At 39.8% G+C, this 18,904-nt stretch overlaps 2 protein-coding genes across 2 annotated transcripts; both read right to left on the bottom strand.

Annotated features, from left to right (window-relative positions):
* Window positions 1-43: 43 nt before the first annotated feature.
* On the bottom strand, window positions 44-8,071 carry samsn1b (SAM domain, SH3 domain and nuclear localisation signals 1b). Its single transcript, XM_038292220.1, has 6 exons — window positions 8,042-8,071; window positions 5,746-5,863; window positions 4,915-5,066; window positions 934-1,104; window positions 693-843; window positions 44-342 (listed from the first exon to the last, which is right to left on the bottom strand). Exons 1-6 carry the CDS (start codon window positions 8,069-8,071, stop codon window positions 176-178), a joined length of 789 nt encoding a protein of 262 aa, XP_038148148.1. The 3' UTR covers window positions 44-175.
* On the bottom strand, window positions 8,044-17,648 carry LOC119788069. The gene is made up of 8 exons (XM_038292203.1): window positions 17,416-17,648; window positions 15,190-15,315; window positions 14,868-14,911; window positions 14,732-14,772; window positions 14,135-14,220; window positions 11,841-11,976; window positions 11,342-11,757; window positions 8,044-8,239 (listed from the first exon to the last, which is right to left on the bottom strand). Exons 1-8 carry the CDS (start codon window positions 17,446-17,448, stop codon window positions 8,117-8,119), a joined length of 1,005 nt encoding a protein of 334 aa, XP_038148131.1. The 5' UTR covers window positions 17,449-17,648; the 3' UTR covers window positions 8,044-8,116.
* Window positions 17,649-18,904: the final 1,256 nt, after the last annotated feature.

Below are 18,904 nucleotides of genomic sequence, written 5' to 3'. Positions count from 1 at the left end.
TAGCAGATAAAAGTCTGCCTAAAAATCACTACAGAAGCGCTGATTTCAGGGAGGACAACTTTTATTCATTAAATCATAATTACAGATAAATCATTTTACAGATCATGTGAAAGATCTCACACATAAAAATTGCTTTAAATTCTCCAGCATTATGATTATTTGCAAAAGAACCTCTTCAAGATACTTTTATTTCTGACGGTGCAGCGCATTCAGAGAGAGAGTGAGGTTCGCTATCCTCTGCCATGAGGCAACCAGAGTCTCTGGGATTGTTTATATCTCCAGTCTTGTCTTCACTGGACGTTTCTGGCGCCGGACGGGCTTCGTTCTCCAGAAGACAGTCGGCTGTGAAATAGAGAGTCAAGCCTGGTTGTATTGCATGTGTAACCACTGAGGTGAGTAGGTAACTGCTACCCCTGCTATGATTGGGGAGGAGCCTATCAGCCTTTAGCTTCTGCACTCATTTGTCCTGCTCTATTCTCAGAAATGCTCTTTGAGGTTATCCTGTTAACTTTAACCTGTTTAGCTTTGCACCGGATATCTTCCTAATCACATCTACTTAAGCTTTAATGTCATTTGTCACCATTCCCTTTCTAAAACCTCCATGCCCTTAAGTTTGGCCTCAGATTGTTTACATTTATAAATGTTTCTAAAAGATCCTGAATAGATTTGTTTCTGAAACGTCCATCACTTACAGTGGAGTTGCTGCAGGGAGCTAACAGCAGCAATCAGCCGTTCTCTCTCTCCTGGATCAGTGACATTCAGCTGCATCAGGCTGCTCTCCCTCCGCGTCATCAGGTCATCTACTGTCTGATAGCCACTCAGCTGCAGGGCGGAGGAGGATTCCTGATGAAGCAAAAATCCCTGTTTAGGACATGATGGGGATCCTACACTGAAATCAATAAAAAAGGTGGATAAAAAAAGTAGGAACTGTACCTCTAAAACTTCCTGTACCATTGATTTCTGTCCCACTTTGTGCAGGTTTGGGCCAGAGCTGTGTGTCAGCACGTCCACATAAATAAACTTAAAGTTTCCTATCCGGCCGTTCAGTGAGCCGGTCCATATTCCAATGGGGGGCTTGGCAATGACATCAATTACATCTCCTACCTGCAAACAGACATGCATCAGTAAGATAGTTTCTATACAGGTTTATAAAAAATTCCCAAACATGCCTCAAAGAGCAGCTGTATACATAGTTACATTTGAAGTTAGGCATTTACATACTCGGTGTATAAAGGAGATTTTCGCCTGCTGTCTGATTGATTGACTGAGTGGCAAAATTCTTTCTGTTTACTAAATTCCAAAGTAAGATATTTTTGTAAGAATATCCAATTAAAATTTTCAGACTCACAAGTTTAAATACATAAAAATTACTTTGCATCCAAGCTATCTACCAAAAGTCTGATGGCTTTTTCAGCTTCCTACGGTATGAAGTTGACACTGACTGATTTGTTTCTGGATGCGCTTTTAAAAAGGCTGGTTCACGAACAGAAACACCAGTCAGTCTACATGAACCTTAGCTAACTGATGCTGGTCTTGCCTTTATTGACTCGTGTAAGGGAAGACTTACCCTCCGTCTTCTTTAGTCATGGCTTCACTTTTTGTCATCTGGCAGAAGATGACAATTTACATAAAAAAATCAATTTTGATATGTGTGTGATACCTATAAACCTGGCGGCTTTATAGCTGCATCCAGGTTAGTATTTCACTGCGTTAACAGTAGGCCTACACACAACACTGATTCGTTCTTGCCGCCAGATATACATCCGTGGCAGATCTTTAACGGACTGTGAGAATAGATTAACGGCAATATTTTTTTTATCGCCCGATAAGAGTCTGGTGTTAAGCACCATTTCAACGCAGATAATAGCACAGCATTAATATATATATATATATATATATATATATATATATATATATATATATATATATATATATATATATATATATATATATATATATATATATATATATATATATATAAAACTGTTTTCTCACCCCTCGTGGGGTGGTATGTGTCATCCTCAAGCTCGGGTCCTCTACCAGAGGCCTGGGAGTTTGAGGGTTCTGGGCAGTATCTTAGCTGTTCCTAGGACTGCGCTCTTCTGGACAGAGACCTCTGATGTTTTACCTGGAATCTGCTGTAGCCACTCTCCCAGTTTGGGGGTCACAGCCCCCAGTGCTCCAATTACCACTGGCACCACTGCTGCTCTCACTTTCCACATCTTTTCTAGCTCCTCTTTCAGTCCTTGGTATTTCTCAAGCTTCTCGTGTTCTTTCTTCTTGATGTTGCTGTCGCTTGGAATTGCCACATCTATCACTACTGCCTTCCTCTGCTGTTTGTCGATCAACACGATGTCTGGTTGGTTAGCCATCACCTGTTTGTCAGTCTGGATCTTGAAGTCCCATAGGATCTTAGCTCGGTCATTCTCAACTACCTTAGGAGGTGTCTTCCATTTTGACCTTGGGACTTCCAGCCCATACTCATGGCAGATGTTCCTGTACACTATGACAGCTACCTGGTTGTGGCATTCCATGTATGCACTTCCTGCCTGCATTTTACACCCTGCTGTTATGTGCTGTATTGTTTCAGAGGCATCTTTGCACAGTCTGCATCGGGGGTCCTGCCTGGTGTGGTAGACCCTGGCCTCTATTGATCTTGTACTGAGTGCCTGTTCTTGTGCTGCCATGATTAGTGCCTCTGTGCTGTCCTTCAGTCCAGCCTTTTCCAGCCACTGGTAGGATTTTTTGATATCAGCCACTTCTTCTATTTGTCTGTGGTATACGCCGTGCAGCGGCTTGTCCCTCCATGATGGTTCTCCTTCCTCACTTTCGGTTTTCTCCTGCCCGAGGTACTCACCGAGCCATTTGTCTTTGGGGGCCATCTCGTGGTTTCCGTTAGCCTGTGGCACCCCAAGGTATTTGTAGCTGTCCTGAACATCTGTTATGAGGCCTTCTGGTAGTCCAACCCTGACCATGCAACCGCACTTGTCCAGTCCGAATGACATCCCAATGTCGTTGCTGTAGATCCTGGTAGTGTGGATCAGTGAGTCGATGTCTCGCTCACTCCTGTAGAGGAGGTGACTGATGATTGTTCCGCTTCGGAATTGGTATCTGGCTGAGGGGGTTAGTGCATATGCCGCACTTGATGGTGATTTGTGCTATTGGCTTTGCATTGGCTTCCAGTCCTCTGGTGTTGCTGCCTATTCCCTTCTGGGAAGGGTGCATGTATTGAGCCATGTTGTACATAGGCAAGTTATTGGCCGGTAGTTGGATGGGGTTGTTCCCTTCTGCGGATCCTTCATGATCAGGATTGTCCGTCCTTGGGTTAACCATTGTGGGTGGGTCCCATCCACCAGCAGTTGGTTCATTTGTGCTGCGAGGCGTGCATGAAGTGCGGTTAGTTTTTTCAGCTGCTGTCCAGCTCTTCATACCTGCCGCTTGGACGCGGACCTTGTTAACCCGGGCGACGTCCGAGCCGGTATGGCTCTTGTATTTGCGGTTTCACTCATGCGGTCACTCCGGTCACCTGTGCCGGAGTCGTCGGTGTTACCTACCGAGCTATCCAGTTGCTTGAAATATATATGTATATTATTGCTTGATATATATATATATATACACTATATTGCCAAAAGTATTTGCTCACCTGCCTTGACTCACATATGAGCTTAAGTGACATCCCGTTCCTAATCCATAGGGTTCAATATGACGTCGGTCCACCCTTTGCAGCTAGAACAGCTTCAACTCTTCTGGGAAGGCTGTCCACAAGGTTTAGGAGTGTGTTTATGGGAATTTTTGACCATTCTTCCAGAAGCGCATTTGTGAGGTCGCACACTGATGTTGGACGAGAAGGCCTGGCTCTCAGTCTCCGCTCTAATTCATCCCAAAGGTGTTCTATCGGGTTGAGGTCAGGACTCTGTGCAGGCCAGTCAAGTTCATCCACACCAGACTCTGTCATCCATGTCTTTATGGACCTTGCTTTGTGCACTGGTGCACAGTCATGTTGGAAGAGGAAGGGGCCAGCTCCAAACTGTTCCCACAAAGTTGGGAGCATGGAATTGTCCAAAATGTCTTGGTATGCTGAAGCATTCAGAGTTCCTTTCACTGGAACTAAGGGGCCAAGCCCAGCTCCTGAAAAACAACCCCACACCATAATCCCCCCTCCACCAAACTTTACACTTGGCACAATGCAGTCAGACAAGTACCGTTCTCCTGGCAACCGCCAAACCCAGACCCGTCCATCAGATTGCCAGATGGAGAAGCGCGATTCGTCACTCCAGAGAACGCGTCTCCACTGCTCTAGAGTCCAGTGGCGGCGTGCTTTACACCACCGCATCCGACGCTTTGCATTGCACTTGGTGATGTATGGCTTGGATGCAGCTGCTCGACCATGGAAACCCATTCCATGAAGCTCTCTGCGCACTGTTCTTGAGCTAATCTGAAGGCCACATGAAGTTTGGAGGTCTGTAGTGATTGACTCTGCAGAAAGTTGGCGACCTCTTCGCACTATGCGCGTCAGCATCCGCTGACCCCGCTCCGTCAGTTTACGTGGCCTACCACTTCGTGGCTGAGTTGCTCTCGTTCCCAAACACTTCCATTTTCTTATAATACAGCTGACAGTTGACTGTGGAATATTTAGGAGCGAGGAAATTTCACGACTGGATTTGTTGCACAGGTGGCATCCTATCACAGTTCCACGCTGGAATTCACTGAGCTCCTGAGAGCGACCCATTCTTTCACAAATGTTTGTAAAAACAGTCTGCATGCCTAGGTGCTTGAATTTATACACCTGTGGCCATGGAAGTGATTGGAACACCTGATTCCAATAATTTGGATGGGTGAGCAAATACTTTTGGCAATATAGTGTATATATATATATATATATTTTATTTTTTTTTTATCTGAGAAGTTGAATACCTTGAGTGTGAGGGATTCTGTGTCATATGGACTTGGCACAAACTCTGTATGGACTCTTGCTTGGCAGCAGAACTGTCCTGTGAAGGTTGGCTCATCCTCCAGCCTCAGACTATCTCTGTTGCTGGAGCAGTTTGACCCACTGGTGACTCCACCTGATGTACAGAGCACAATAAAATATACAGACTTCGTATACATAATTAGAAACAACGATTTTCCTGGGCAGTTCTCAACAACTTGTGATACAAGTAGTACAGGGGGGCAATGCCATTAGTGGCCTTACACAATCGCTTCAATCTGAAAGACAAATGTGATTACCGGCAGGTCTGGTGGTAACCAGGCAGCGTTAAAATGACAGAATTTCATTGGCCCTCTTTGTTCTGTACTTCCCTTGAAATATATGATACTGGTAGCCTACTTCCACTTAGCCTGCCTCGAATAAAATTTCACTGTGATGGCAGAACAGTTTCCATTAATTTTTTTAAAAACTTTGTTTCGCAAGTTAGTTTTGCCAAGATTCCTTGTCTTTTTTTTCCTTCGTATTGCTGTGCAATAAAATTGTAGCTGCTGGAAGATGTCTGAATAATGTTCTGTATACTGTTATGGTAACTGTACAAAATCTTGTTTTTATTCATTCCACTGGTAGTCTGTTTTGATCAAATAGAAATAGAAGCCTGTTTCTAATTCTGGCCTCCTTCAATAATGGCCTGGACCAAGATGTACCTGAGGGAAATAAAGGCCCTGTCCTATATTAGAGGATTTACGGTATATGTTCAATCTGGTAGTAGAAGACAGAAATACCATACGTTATTGGTTTGTGCTGTGCAAACTTACTGGAGGAGCTTTGTCCACTCTTGAGGCTGTAGAGACTTTCTATTGAGTTTCTGGATTGTCTGTGTCCTTTAGTACATGTCCTCCTGTGGTCTGCTTCCCTCTTTACCGCTTCATTGCTCTACATATTGAAAGGAAATATTATCACTTGCCTTCTAATATATTTGATGAAACTTCTAACTAACTAGCTAACTAAATATAAAGTTAGGAGAAAGCAAGCAGATAAGCTGAGTCAGGCACCAAGGTACAGTTTAATGTCTGGTGTGACAGGGCGGTTTAAATTCAGCCCTTTGCTGAGACACGGGGCCTCTCTGGGAAGCAATACACCTAATCCTGTGAACATTGCCTTGCTTTTTATAGTCAACACCAAGGTGGTTTATTCAGGGTGTAATCCCTGACTACAGCTCAGCGTTACCTTCCCTGCAAGCCCCAAACTGTACAGTATGGGATGATATTCACTTAGAAGAAGTGATAGAGGACTTTATTCAATGTGCCAATAATTCTGCAGCAGCTAAAAACCCTGCGAACATACAGGAGGAGAAGCTAAGCCTATCTATAAAGTCTTTCTTATGATGAGTCCTGCTGTGTTAGGATGAAAGGCTTCAATGCATGGAGACAATTTTTTTAATGCTACTCCACTGGGCATATCTTGTTTTACCTAAAATTTAATATTCATCCAGAGATAAAAGCATTAGTGGTGTGTCAGTGAAAGAATTATTGTATATTTGCTTCATTAGGCAAAAAATAGGAGCAACTGGAGTTGCTTCAAGCATCTTGCTTACTGCAGTGAGTGAATCATAATCAGGAACATCTGCATTTGTTTAAGGTCTGTAACAGTTGCACATTGGTGCCTTAAAGGAGAAGTCCGGTCATTTTCAGAATTCAAACTTTTGAAAGTACTTTAAATATGAAATTATTATATACTGTTCAATAAGTGATAAATATTTTCAATTAAGAGTTTTCTTTTTATTTGAATGTGCTTTACTGGAGACACCCATGTTTGTCAAAGAACACCACTGCCACCTCCCGGTTTTTGATGTCATGATGCGGTATCAGCTGTTGAGGAAGTCCCAGTGCTGTATCTGGTGTTTTTCACAACGCGCTATTATCAAAGTCATCTGGAAAACATTCTTCTTTGAAATGTTGGCTCTATATTATGTGTTTTTTCTCCTGCCAGAAGTTCAATGGCAAATCTTCCCTCTTCAATTTTACAATCCAATGACAAACCCGTCCTTGGAGCATAATGATTTGGAAAGGTGAAATAACTTCTTTTTCTTTTTCACTTTTACCTGATGTATTACAACATCCAACTGCCATGAATGTGGGCATTGTCAGTTTAACTATAGCTCTCACAAATTTCAATGGTAAAGTCCTCTGGAAATCTTAAATATTTGTTGTTGATTAAAGCATGTCTAGTAGTTGCCATTGATTTTGCTTGTAAAGCGGGGAGAATGGTGCTAGGCGTACCGCACCATGACGTTACTGCCGGAAGATGTCAGGAGTGAGGTGTTACTATATTTGGGCATAAATGGCTGGTCCTGCAATCAGTGAACACGATAACATTTTTTATTTTGATTTTTTTACTGATTAAGGCTAAATTAGTTTTAGGTACAGATCATGATCTATTGATTATTCCTTGCTGACCGGACTTCTCCTTTAAATCTGGTGGCTCTAACCTTTAACAAGCTCATGCAAGACAATTGTTTAACACCTTCAAAGCACACCATGGCGATCTGTCAGAGGCAGCAGATGAATTGTTAATCATCTTTAAATCCACATCATATACTTTTACATGTATTTTTGTCGGCTGTATGTCCGTTTATGTGTATTACCTTATCAGCAAAGCAAATTCCTCATACTCTACGTGTAAAAGACTAATTGGAAATAAAGCTTTTCTTATTCAATGGGTAGATAAACAAACCTAGAGTCACCCCTCTTCATCCTCAGTTTACCTAAATTCATGTGGCCACACCACATCCCCTCAATAATGCACCCAGCCTCCATTTGGAGCGACACTATTACTTTATTTACATGTGTCATTTATAAAACTGTAAATCCTTACAGTGGGTCTGATAGAAAGTTGGTTGTGTTAATCATCTTTTCTGCTTGTATAAATCAGCAAACAGGTAAAAACTTAAAGCAGGGAGATCAGCATGTCACTCAAATGAGTTTTTGGAACTTGGGATGTCTGTTTGTGCATCCTCTAGAATATAGTGTTATTCACATCAATTAAACCCATTTCTATCAATCCCTTACATTCAACAGCTATAAGCATAGATATGTTAGCTTGGTGTGATACACAGCCTGGTTGATAGTTGGAGTCTGGCATTGCAGGTGTTGTGCTTACAGCTGTGGGTAGAATTATCTCCTTGTTTCAAGCATAACTTACATTTTGAGCTGCTTGTGTTTTCTCTGGTGAGATGTTGATGTAATTTGGGTCACTTTCTTTTGAGGTCTCCATCTCCCTCCCCTCCGACTTTAGTCCAGTCTCCTTCTCCTGTAAACAACAAAGCAGGTTTAAACCAACTTTATTTGCGTCCTTTCCTCTAGTTGCCTATGGTAACCATGAAATAACGATGATCAGCTATGTCATTTTAAATTCATGAGTGATTCATGTGATGCTTTACATGTACAACTTAAGGTTGCATGTGGAGGGCTACACACATGGCCGTAGGAAGTGGGGGTGCTGCAGCACCAACTAGTGGCAAGAGGGAGATTTAAAAAAATGTATTACAAATACTTTTATTAAAATATACTTCCGGAAATGATTTTGACTTTTTTTTATTTCACTTTTGCATGTATTTGGATTTTTATTTCATTATTTTAAGGCCTAATCAACACAAGTTCACACATTCTTCTTCATGAATAAAGCTATTATTGTAATAATTGTCAACTAATTTAGCAATCGATTTATTATTAACTGTAGTTTAGAGACTGTAAAATAGGCTCTAGGTCACAGATCAACAACCTTTCAGCAGCAATTAAACCAAAATTGTAAAACAGATGCATAAACATTTTGCATTTAAGATAAAAAAAAAAAAGCATTATTGTCTGGCAATTTGTCAGTGTTCCGCCCTCTGCTTGGGTTTATTTTTAGTTCCTTTGTGTTCTGTGTCTTTGTAGTTCTACCAGTGCTGAGTTCTTTAGTTCCGGTGTTGCTCTCTGTTGCCCTCTTGTGTTCGTTTCCTTTTCCGTTGGTCCCTTCTTGTTAGTCCACGCACACCTGCTTCATATCTGCTGATTAGCTTGTCTAGGTTCAGTCTCCCAATATTTACCTCACCTCTGCAGTCACTCAGTGCTGGTTTGTTGTGTTGTGTTGTCTCCCTTGTCTCTGGCTTCCTACATGAGTTTTCCCTGGTGATTTTGGTTTTTTGGGTTCTTTGTATTTTTGTATTTTTCCTCAGTTGCTCCATTAAATCTGCAAAATTCACCTCTGCCTCTCTGTCTCTGCATTTGGGTCCTCCAAACCTCAACCCGACCGTGACAAATATGCTCTGTCCAGAACTCCTCAAGTGGAAAAGTTTTAGTTCCTCTTGGTTTAATTTAGTAAAATTCTTCTTTAAGGAACTTTTTGATATCCGATTATTAATCGAGTACTTGAAAAGATAATCAACAGATTTATCAATTTACAAAATGATCGTTAGTTGCAGCCCCAGTTGATCTAGTGTTATTTTGAAGTTTAATTAATAGCGCATATATTAACCTGAGAACTGATGATGTCTGTGTGTTACAGACCCTGGTTATTCCAAAAACGTAAAAAAAAAAAAAAAATCCACTGGACTTTATTTCCAAGTTTAAAGACCTTTTTTTTTTATTCAAAATGTCTGAAATAGTGTTGACACTGGTTATTGTATTTTAAGTAGGCCTATAGGTTCATAGATCTTTTGCCCCAAAAAAGAAAAAACAAAAATTTCCATAAAAATGTCCTGTTCAAAGATACTTCCAGCGGGCCTGGCTGCACATGAGGTAGCGCCTTGAACGCAACCTTGAGGTAAAGCTGGGTTTTATAAAATGCTTAGTTTTGTGCGGCAGGCTTCATAAATCAAGATTTGTTTTTCACTTCAGGCTATTAGTATAGATCCTATGCAGTGTTTAATAAATGAGACCCATGCTTTCAAAGGATATGAATCAAGATAATTTTGAAGATCAGTACACATGTTTAGCCCCCTCCTCTCCACCATCACATCCCCCCCGCCACAGGACTACATAAACAGTACATTGTCCAATCTATAGTTTCATGTGTAAAAGGGCTTAACCTAATTCTAGAAGAAAGTCAGACAGATCCAGAAGCTGTTTTTCCACAGTATTCTCCTAAGCATGCAAACATGCCCATCTGCCACTGCTATATGCATATTTTAATCCCTCTATAACCCAAACAATTGTTCCTGCTTGGGAGATTTATCACTGGAAAACATTCGGCTCAAATGAAAACAGATTACAAATTCGAAATCTGTTTGGCTCTGGAATGCGTCGTTTGTACTGTACTGACTAAGAACTTCCTGAAAAGTTAAGCTGTTTGTTTTCAGCAATATATTCGGTGGTTTCTCTGAGTTTTAACGAATGCAACAAAATGGATGCATTGGTCTTTGGATTATACTCAACATTTATGTTTAGCACCGTACATTTCAGGCCACATTTTGTGCATATGAGACTTCAGGAGTTTAAATAAACTGTCACCAGATTATATAACTATATTAATTTACACAATAACTTGTAAATTTATCCAGAATTTAAACAACGAGGATTATCCTCTTAGCGACTGACACCTTCACCCATTTCCCACTAGGGGAAAAACAATGTACCACCTGAGAACAATGCGCTTTTAGAGGCAATGGAAACAGCTCACTGACGCGTGTCTACCCAGTTCAACGACTCTTAGAATTAGAGTTAGACAAACTTTTTTGTCATTTTGTAAACAGAGTCTAAACAACAAAACATTTGTTTTCAGCCTTTCGATAGTGAATGAGCAGTTTAGCGGTGAAAAATTAACATTTTCATTTATAAAGTGCAGCGGTATTAACAGTGTGGGAGACACATTGTGCAAAAAGACATTGATGTGGAAGGTGCTTTTTTGCACCATAAAAATATATGGTGCAAAAATGCAGCAGAAACATATTGAAGTTTCACCATGTAGTACAATTATGATGTTATCAGTGTGATGCAGAGTCTCAATTTTTGACTTATTAGAGTTTTTAACAGTTTAACAGTCTTATGGCAGCGGGGGAAAAGCTGTTGCATAATCTGCTGGTCCTGCTGCAAACAGGTCTCCTTTCCATCCATCACAGGGCAACACAGACACAACCACACACTCACACTGATAACTTATCGAACCCTTGACCTTTTGCAAGGCAGCAGTGCTGTAAACTACTGCATGGCATTGTTGCTCTCTAATCTACTTTAATTAGTGAAAACATTATTGGTGATGTTTCCAACTGTTTCCTGTTTCTAAAAGCTCATCAATGATTTCAGGAAATCTCTGTCATTAAAAAAGAATTTTCATTTAAAGCATACATAAATACTGATTTTACACATCACAGTAAAGAGTTAATAGTAAAAATATACATAACGTTCAATTAGAAGATGTGGTTGTAGATCTTACTGGGATTTTTAAGGGCTGCAGATCTGCAGGGGGGCGGACCATCTGTGACAGAGACAGATCCGACTGTCTGCGGTCCAGTTCCTGGATCAGACTCTCAAAACGATCCCAATCCGAGTTCCAGGATAGGAAGGAGCTGTTGCCATCGTGGACGCACAATCCATCTGGATTTTGCTGGCAAATGTGTTGGCATGGAGGCCAGGCCTCTGGACGCTCAAAAGGCTTCCATGTATAATGTCCAATCTTAGGGATCCAGAACTCTCCCTCTATTGGATCTTCATGGGAACTCCTGGTGTTCTCTGGTAGCTGAAGTGGCTCTGATGCTGCAGCAGCTTTATATGAGCTCTTCTCTGTCCTTCCTGAGAGGCTGATGCATGTAAGCGCTATGCTGTTGCGTCTTATCCCCTCCACCAAGCAATCTAGACATGAGCAGAGACTATTTATTTTATTCCCTTATTCCACACAGATCACTGAACTGACAGAACAACTTAAAATATCTCACCGTGTTTCTTAGCTGTGCTTCCATCATTATCACCATCATTCTGAGGGCTGGTCTTTAAGGGTACCAGTTTCTGCAGCTTTTTTAATCTTCCTACGGTCTGGCTGCTCTCATCGGAGTCTGTTAAAAGGTCGGAATGCTAAACACAGAAACAATGCATTCATTCAAAATGTCACAACTATAAATAAAATAATGAACATGGTTTTAATATGGTTCATTTCAGCTTATTTCAACTTTTAAAAATTGAGGAAAAGGATAATGAGGATGGGTGGGATAAACAGTGCTGTAAGGTAGGAGGAAGACAATCAGGAATGAAAATGGTGAAGGAGAGGAATACTTTCTAAAGAGGGAAATTAATTAGATCAGAAGTGATGCTAAAACAAAAAGGATGATAAATTCAATAGAAAAAGATTGTAAAGTGTAATAAAGAAAATATGCTGAAATCAAAGATGTAAAAAGAGGATCATTTGAATAAAAGTGAATTCATATATATATAGAGGAGGTTGGTGAGTTAAAAATTAGCACAATTGGAGAATTTGGGAGGATAAAGTATGAACAATAGAAGAGCAATCGGGTGGGGAAACCCAAAGTCAAAACAATGAATTAAAAGGGGAATGGTGAGGAACTGTTGCAAGAAAAGAGAGAATTTGAGTTTTAAAGAAAAGAAGAATAAGTGGCAGCAGCTCTTAAAACATGAGGGCAATAAGTGGAATGAGAATGGCTCCAATGGAATTACAAATTCATCTCTGAGTGCTCAGAAATCGGCCCAAAATATCCGGAAACACCTTAAAAGGCATATATCAAATCAGCTGCCTTTCTTCAACCCTTAAGAGGATCTAATCTGCCAGCACAGTAGCCTTGTTGTGGCAATATGAGGCTAGAAGTTTAGAGGAACCACATTATCCCGCAGACAGGACTGGACTGTTAACCTTTAACTGAAGGGATTTTAAAAAGGAATGGGAATGATAAGAAGGATAAAAACTAAGGTAAAGATTGGAAAAAAAGGTTTTGAAGGATGACCATAAGAAAAGTGCAAAGAGTTATAGGGAGAATGTGAGATGAAACAGCGTTAAAACTAGTAGCAAATACATTAAAACAGAGCATAAGGAATAAAAGAGCATAAGGTGCCAGCTGAACAATCTCTCCAGATTTTCATGGTAATGACAAAGATGAAATGAAAGCCGTAAAATACATCTTCTAGCAGTCTAGACTATAAAGCGAGACAATAAGTAGGTAGATTATTTTAAAGAAGGCGTTGAAAATAGTTAATTTCACAATAAACAAATTTTAATAGTTTCGAACAATAAGTTAGATTTAGGAAAAATTTGTCAATAATGTATTTTAAGCATGAATACGGAAGTTAATTAGGAGACGAAAGGAGTGATTCAAGGAGATGGGATAAACAGGTTTCCTTATTAAAACTCCCTACACAAGTATGGAGTTATGTTCTTGGAGTTATGTTCTTGTAAGCAGGAAGGATCTCCTCTGGAGGTCTGTCTTGCATCAGATCTGGAGAAGCGTTTGATCAAAGACACTGATGATTTGACTTTATTGGTGTTTAAAAATCTCCTAAAGAGGATGGTCACTGTGGTCCATAATCTTCCTTCTTCTCTGTGAAATCATCTCCAGAGGTTCTACAGGGGTTCCTAGAATAGAGCCAGCCTTCTTTATCAGCTGTTAATTAAGTCTAAGTAAGTTAACACTCAGAATTGTAAAAAAAAAAAAAAAAAGTTCCTTTAATAGGGTAGTGCAGTAAAGCTTCTGTCACACTTTTTCCTGCATTACTTTTATACTTGAAATGTTTTAAAAATGGTGCTTTAGAACTTTGACTGGGGTAAAAATATTAAATAAATAAAAAACAATTGATCTTTATTGATCTTACTCTGGAGATATGTAAATCTGCATTTAACCAATCCCCTTGGCGAGCAGGGTGCTGCTATCATGCGGCTCCCGGGGAGCAGTGTGGGGTTAAGGGTCTTGCTCAGGGACCCAGAGTGCAGGCTGTGTAGATTGAACCAGGTACTTGCAACCTTCTCAGAGCACAAGCGCACTGCTCTAACCACAAGGCACCACTCCCCCCCACTTAAACCTAACAGTTAAGTTGATCTTCTAACTTCTACAAAAGTGTTTTTAAACAGTAGGATTTATAATTCTACTGGAGTAATAAACATTAATACTTTTGACACCTCTGAGCCTATAATTATCCTTCAAGTAGATTGATCACAATGACAAAGAGGCATTCAAATGTGCAACAAACATTCCATACAGGTGTAAATAGGATGTGATCTGTAGTGTACCTCAGTTAGTAGATGCGTCCTGTTTCTTTCTGAGACCGTCTCCTTCTCTTGAACTTGCCTTGTTAACACACCACTCTCATTGCCAGCTTCATAAACCAGAGAAGGGCTTTCAGTTAAAGTTATGATCAAACACACAAATAATAAACCTTTTCAATACAATGCATATGAAAATGAAAATCTCAAACTACATGATTACAGAGATTTCTAGCTAAATCTATACAATGTGGATATTAACCATGTCCTTTGAAATCAAAGAAAATAACCTTAAAGAACAAAATGAACTTTTCAGACTTAATTGACATCAGAAAAACACTAAAATCAAACAAAAATACTAAAATTATGCTGTATGGAAAAGTTCAAGTCAGGGGTTGTTTTAATGACTTTAGTGTACGTTGGAGAACCAGTCTATTCTCTCAATATAACAGTGCACATCTACCAGCAGGGGTAGTTAGATCATGCTAGGCCTAATTGTCTTAATTTGTTAAACTTTAACCAGAGAACTCATCATAAAGTCAGATATGGGTTTGCAGAACAAATCAGACTAATTTTGCTTCCGCATAGCATTCTCAGCATGCAGGTATAATATTTTGTACGTACCAAAAGTTTCATTCTCCAACATGAGAGTTGCCTGATATGATCTAAAAGGACAAATAGTATTTAATAAAGATTTTATTTATTGAAGAAATAGTGAGTTGTTTTTATAGATCTGAGTCAATAAACCTTGATAAAATACCTGCTGTTTTCACCTTTGGATCTGGTCACAGTCTGATGTTTGTCCTTGGAAACAAAGAATTAGTAAAAAATAGATAATTTTAAAAAAGCTTAGATTTACTGCTAAAACCAGTTAGATTGTGTATATGATTTAAAACTTCCTCCTACATGAGGAGCTTTTGTTCCAGTGAGATCTGAGTGTGTAGAGGAGGCTTTTATGTTGTTGCACCAGAATCACACATCAGCCCCATTATGGGCGATGTTGTGTAAAACTGGAAAAATTACTTAAGAGTTCAACATTAGTGTCTGTTTATTGTGCAGTAAAGAATAGAGGGAAAACTTACAGATGGATCAGAGCTGTCCCACTCAGCCTTGCAGCTCAGAGACTCACAACTGTTCTGATTCTTTGGTAAGGCTTCTTTTAGATTTGGCTTTTTCACGGCTTCATATATGCTTTCCGTAGATCCCTCCTAATGAAACAAAACAGTCAGATATAATTTTTTTCTTCTCAGCTTTTATTGTCATTACACTGTCACAAGTAGAGAGCAATGAAAAGAGCTCTCTGCATTTAATCCATTCCCTTGGGGAGCAGTGGGTTGCCATTGTGCGGCGCTCAGGGAGCAGTGTGATGTTAAGAGTCTTTGCTCAGAGACCTAGACTGGCAGTCTGTGGGAGTGGGGCTTTAACTCAGAACCTTTTGATTCCAAGCACAATGCCCTAACCAGGCCGCCACTCACAATAGGGGGTTAAAAAACTGTTTACAAAGTATGACAAAAACTCCAACTAAAAGCTAAATTGAAACCTTAAGTATTAAACGTCTTTTTGAACTAATCACCATAATAACAAAACTACTAACTTTTACTTTTCCGCTTAAAAATTTGGTGGATTTTTTTATTTATTTTTTTTTTTAATGACTTGGGGATATGTTGTTGGGTTGTGGACACATAGTAGAGTTCACCATTGCAGATTGATCTCAGATAGGGAGTTTGACAAAGAGCAATTTAGAAATCTTGGTCACTGGTAACAGCAAAACAAATGGTAGCTACCATAATGTGACTGCCCCAATCTGTATTGAGTTTGATGTCAGGCTAATGGTGTGTTCACACCAGACATGAATCCAGCAAAGAAAAAAGAAAAAAAAGAAGTCACCACTCTCTGGTTCTTCTGTTCACCTCACATTGTGACAGAAATTCATCTGGAAAGCAGCAGCAATTCACGCGACAGGTGACTGATTCAACCAGCTGGTTGTCTGTTTGACCTCAGCATGATGGATCTGGATTCTAAGGAGTGTGTTGTGGTACTTTAGGTACTTTGAAGATCCAAACAAATGGGTCCAACAGATCCTCCATGGATGCTCCCAGTTTGGGGAGTTTAGTTCATCAAAGTTGCACCACTAAGGAATTAAGAGTTAAAAAGGCATGGAGAAAATGAGCTGCATGGGCCTCACCACTCTGGTTGTGGTTCTAATTGTTTTTTTGCTTGTTTTGATATGTGTCCCTGTTATCAATACAGAACTGAGCATCTATGTCCTGGTGCTGGATAGCCCAAAATATTCGCTTTCAGAAGTCAGGGCTATTTCTCTTAGCTTCTGCTTGGTAATTGTGTAGGGAACTTTATTAGAAGTGTCTTTGGGGAAGGAAAAAAAAAACATATGCAATGACCACAGAGGCAGAAAAGGAGGTGAGATAAGAATTAAGAGAACAGAAAAAGACAATTAAAGAAAACAACAAAACACATGGCCACACAGTAAATACATGCATACAAATATCAAAAGCAATGAAGACACACGCTGGTATTCAGAGCTCTAAATAATTGAAGCAGCTGCTTGGTATAAATTGTAAATGTGTATCTGGAGAGGGAATGTTTACTTATCATTTCACTGTACTTCACACTAATTTATCAAAACATCTCCATGAATACCTGCTGTATCCAAACCAAAGTCCTGCCAACATTCATAATCTACAGATCCTCAGACAGAAACATTTTGGTAGGCATCAGTTCATCGTTAACATCACGTAAGTTAAGCTTATTTAAAAATGTATTTGAGTAACAAACTTTATTTGCAAAACAGAGAAAAAATTGTTTATTGGTGCCATTAAAACACATAATTTCTAATATTTAACTAACTGGAATCAGTTGTTTAACACTAAACCTATCACAGCGCTTACAGTCTAGTTAATCACCTTCTAAATCTTTATTTTAAAAGTAATTTTTTTAGTCATAGCTGGTGGTTTTAACTGCTGTTCTTTAGCATTACATTATCATTATACAATTTAAACTATTATCTCCAAATAAATACTGATTCCAAACATGTTTATTTTTGAAATATTTGGTCAAATTGTGAAATATCCAGTTAGCTGTTTTTTGTATCATTTGGTAGAATAGATACATTTAAAAGCAAAAATAGAAGTATGCTAATCATTAACCTAAAGAATCCCCTTTACACCACCACCAGATTGGACAACACTTTTTAAATTCCTCAGCTCACTGGCTACTTTTAAGGTTACGGGAGCCAAGCAGTCTCCAAACCAACATAAAACATTTCAGTCATTTTAGAAGCGTATCCTTACCAGCGTGAAGCAAAATAGGTCCATGTTGAACATTCAGGGCAGGAGACACCAGAACCAAAAAAAGAAAAGCTACACTTTATGGCGTCTGAGCAAACTCACTGTCACACAGCAACACATGTTCTCCAACACACCCCTGTAATGTATAGAGTCACACGGCCCACATGCCGCCTCTCAACCAGAGGCCTAATCCTAGATTTAAATCCGTTCTATAATCCAATAGATGCAATAAGCCATGACTGTCCACCGTTGGCCACAGACAGAGTCAAAGCCCTGTAATGACAAAAGGAATATAAACAAGACAGCCTCTTTGTTTATCATGAGGATCAGACGATTATAATAATCTAAGCCTGGGTCTGAATAATGACTATGTGATGTTAAATTTTTTGTAATAACCTGTTCCAATGAAACAATTGTAGTGTGTTCCTAAATATGTTTTTTTAGGTTTGGATGCATAAAAATATTCAGAGGACAATTTGGCATTTATTGTGATCCCTTTGTGTTTTGGTTTTGATTTTTTTCATTGACCATTTTGTTTTTGAACAATCAAAGCCCACACATATTCTCTCAGGTTTGTGGTGGTGGTAAACTCCATGATGCGGGATGTCCCATGCTGTTTTGTTGTCCAGCTCTTGTTCTGGCACCTTTTCTACATCTCCGTAAGTTATAATGTCATTCATGAACTTAAAATTATCTTTATAGTATTTTGTTCCAATGAAGACAATCTGTTTTCAGCACTTTGCTTGTTATTTGGGAGATTCGGATTGTCTGTTTTGAATGGTAACGGGAGTTATTAATGACCATCTTTCTTCTTTTTTATGCGGTTGGTCACCTTTAACATTAATTTAGGTGCCAGAACACTCCGGTGGTTAGCAGCCTTGGCTTTACTAGGTACTGCAAATTGCTCTCCTAGCCCTTTTATAGTCTTGTTGTGACCTAAGATCAGATAACAGGGCCGATGGGACTTAAGAATCCTTTTCCTGAATGGTGAACACTGGTGGCTAAAACCCAAACAAATCATAGAACGGGAGGAGCCCTGTGGTGCTAAAAGGCTCCACCTAGGGAAGTTCGCTGGACCACTTATTGCAGAGGTGTCAAACTGGTTTCAGAGAGGGCCATGTGGCTGGAGGTTTTCTTTCCAACCAAGCAATAGCACACCAGACTCCAGTAATCTCATCAAGTCATCATGTTAAGACTGGACTCACTTGACGAGATGACTGGAGTCTGGTGTTCTATTCCTTGGTTGGAAAGCAAACCTGCAGCCACACGGCCCTTTCTGGAACCAGTTTGACATCCCTCACTTATTGGGATCTTTCTTCTTTGTCAGGTTTTTGTTGTCATTACACTGTCAAAAGTACAGAGGAACAAATGTAACTGCATTTAACCCATCCACTTGGGGAGCAGCGGCCCCTCCATTCAAGGGTTCTCCATCTCCAACCTTCTTCGAGGAGCTTCATCATTGTTGAGCAGATCCTAGGTGCCACTCCCACCC

Source organism: Cyprinodon tularosa, unplaced genomic scaffold (assembly GCF_016077235.1).
Source record: "Cyprinodon tularosa strain WSP-4 unplaced genomic scaffold, ASM1607723v1 ctg31, whole genome shotgun sequence".
Lineage (NCBI taxonomy): Eukaryota > Metazoa > Chordata > Actinopteri > Cyprinodontiformes > Cyprinodontidae > Cyprinodon > Cyprinodon tularosa.
This window is presented reverse-complemented; position numbering and strand designations above follow the sequence as displayed.

Excerpts from the sequence above, each read along its gene's own strand:
- samsn1b (XM_038292220.1), bottom strand. The coding sequence starts at position 8,071 with ATGCCAGACTCCAACTATCAACCAGGCTGT. Across the intron at positions 5,864-8,041 it reads CCAACTATCAACCAGGCTGT|AGCAATGAAGCGGTAAAGAG; the intron begins GTATCACACCAA and ends TTCAATATGTAG. Across the intron at positions 5,067-5,745 it reads GAGTGGACAAAGCTCCTCCA|GTGGAGTCACCAGTGGGTCA; the intron begins GTAAGTTTGCAC and ends TCTGTACATCAG.
- LOC119788069 (XM_038292203.1), bottom strand. The coding sequence starts at position 17,448 with ATGTTCAACATGGACCTATTTTGCTTCACGCTG. Across the intron at positions 14,912-15,189 it reads GGGACAGCTCTGATCCATCT|GACAAACATCAGACTGTGAC; the intron begins GTAAGTTTTCCC and ends TTTGTTTCCAAG. Across the intron at positions 11,977-14,134 it reads GGACGCATCTACTAACTGAG|CATTCCGACCTTTTAACAGA; the intron begins GTACACTACAGA and ends TTCTGTGTTTAG.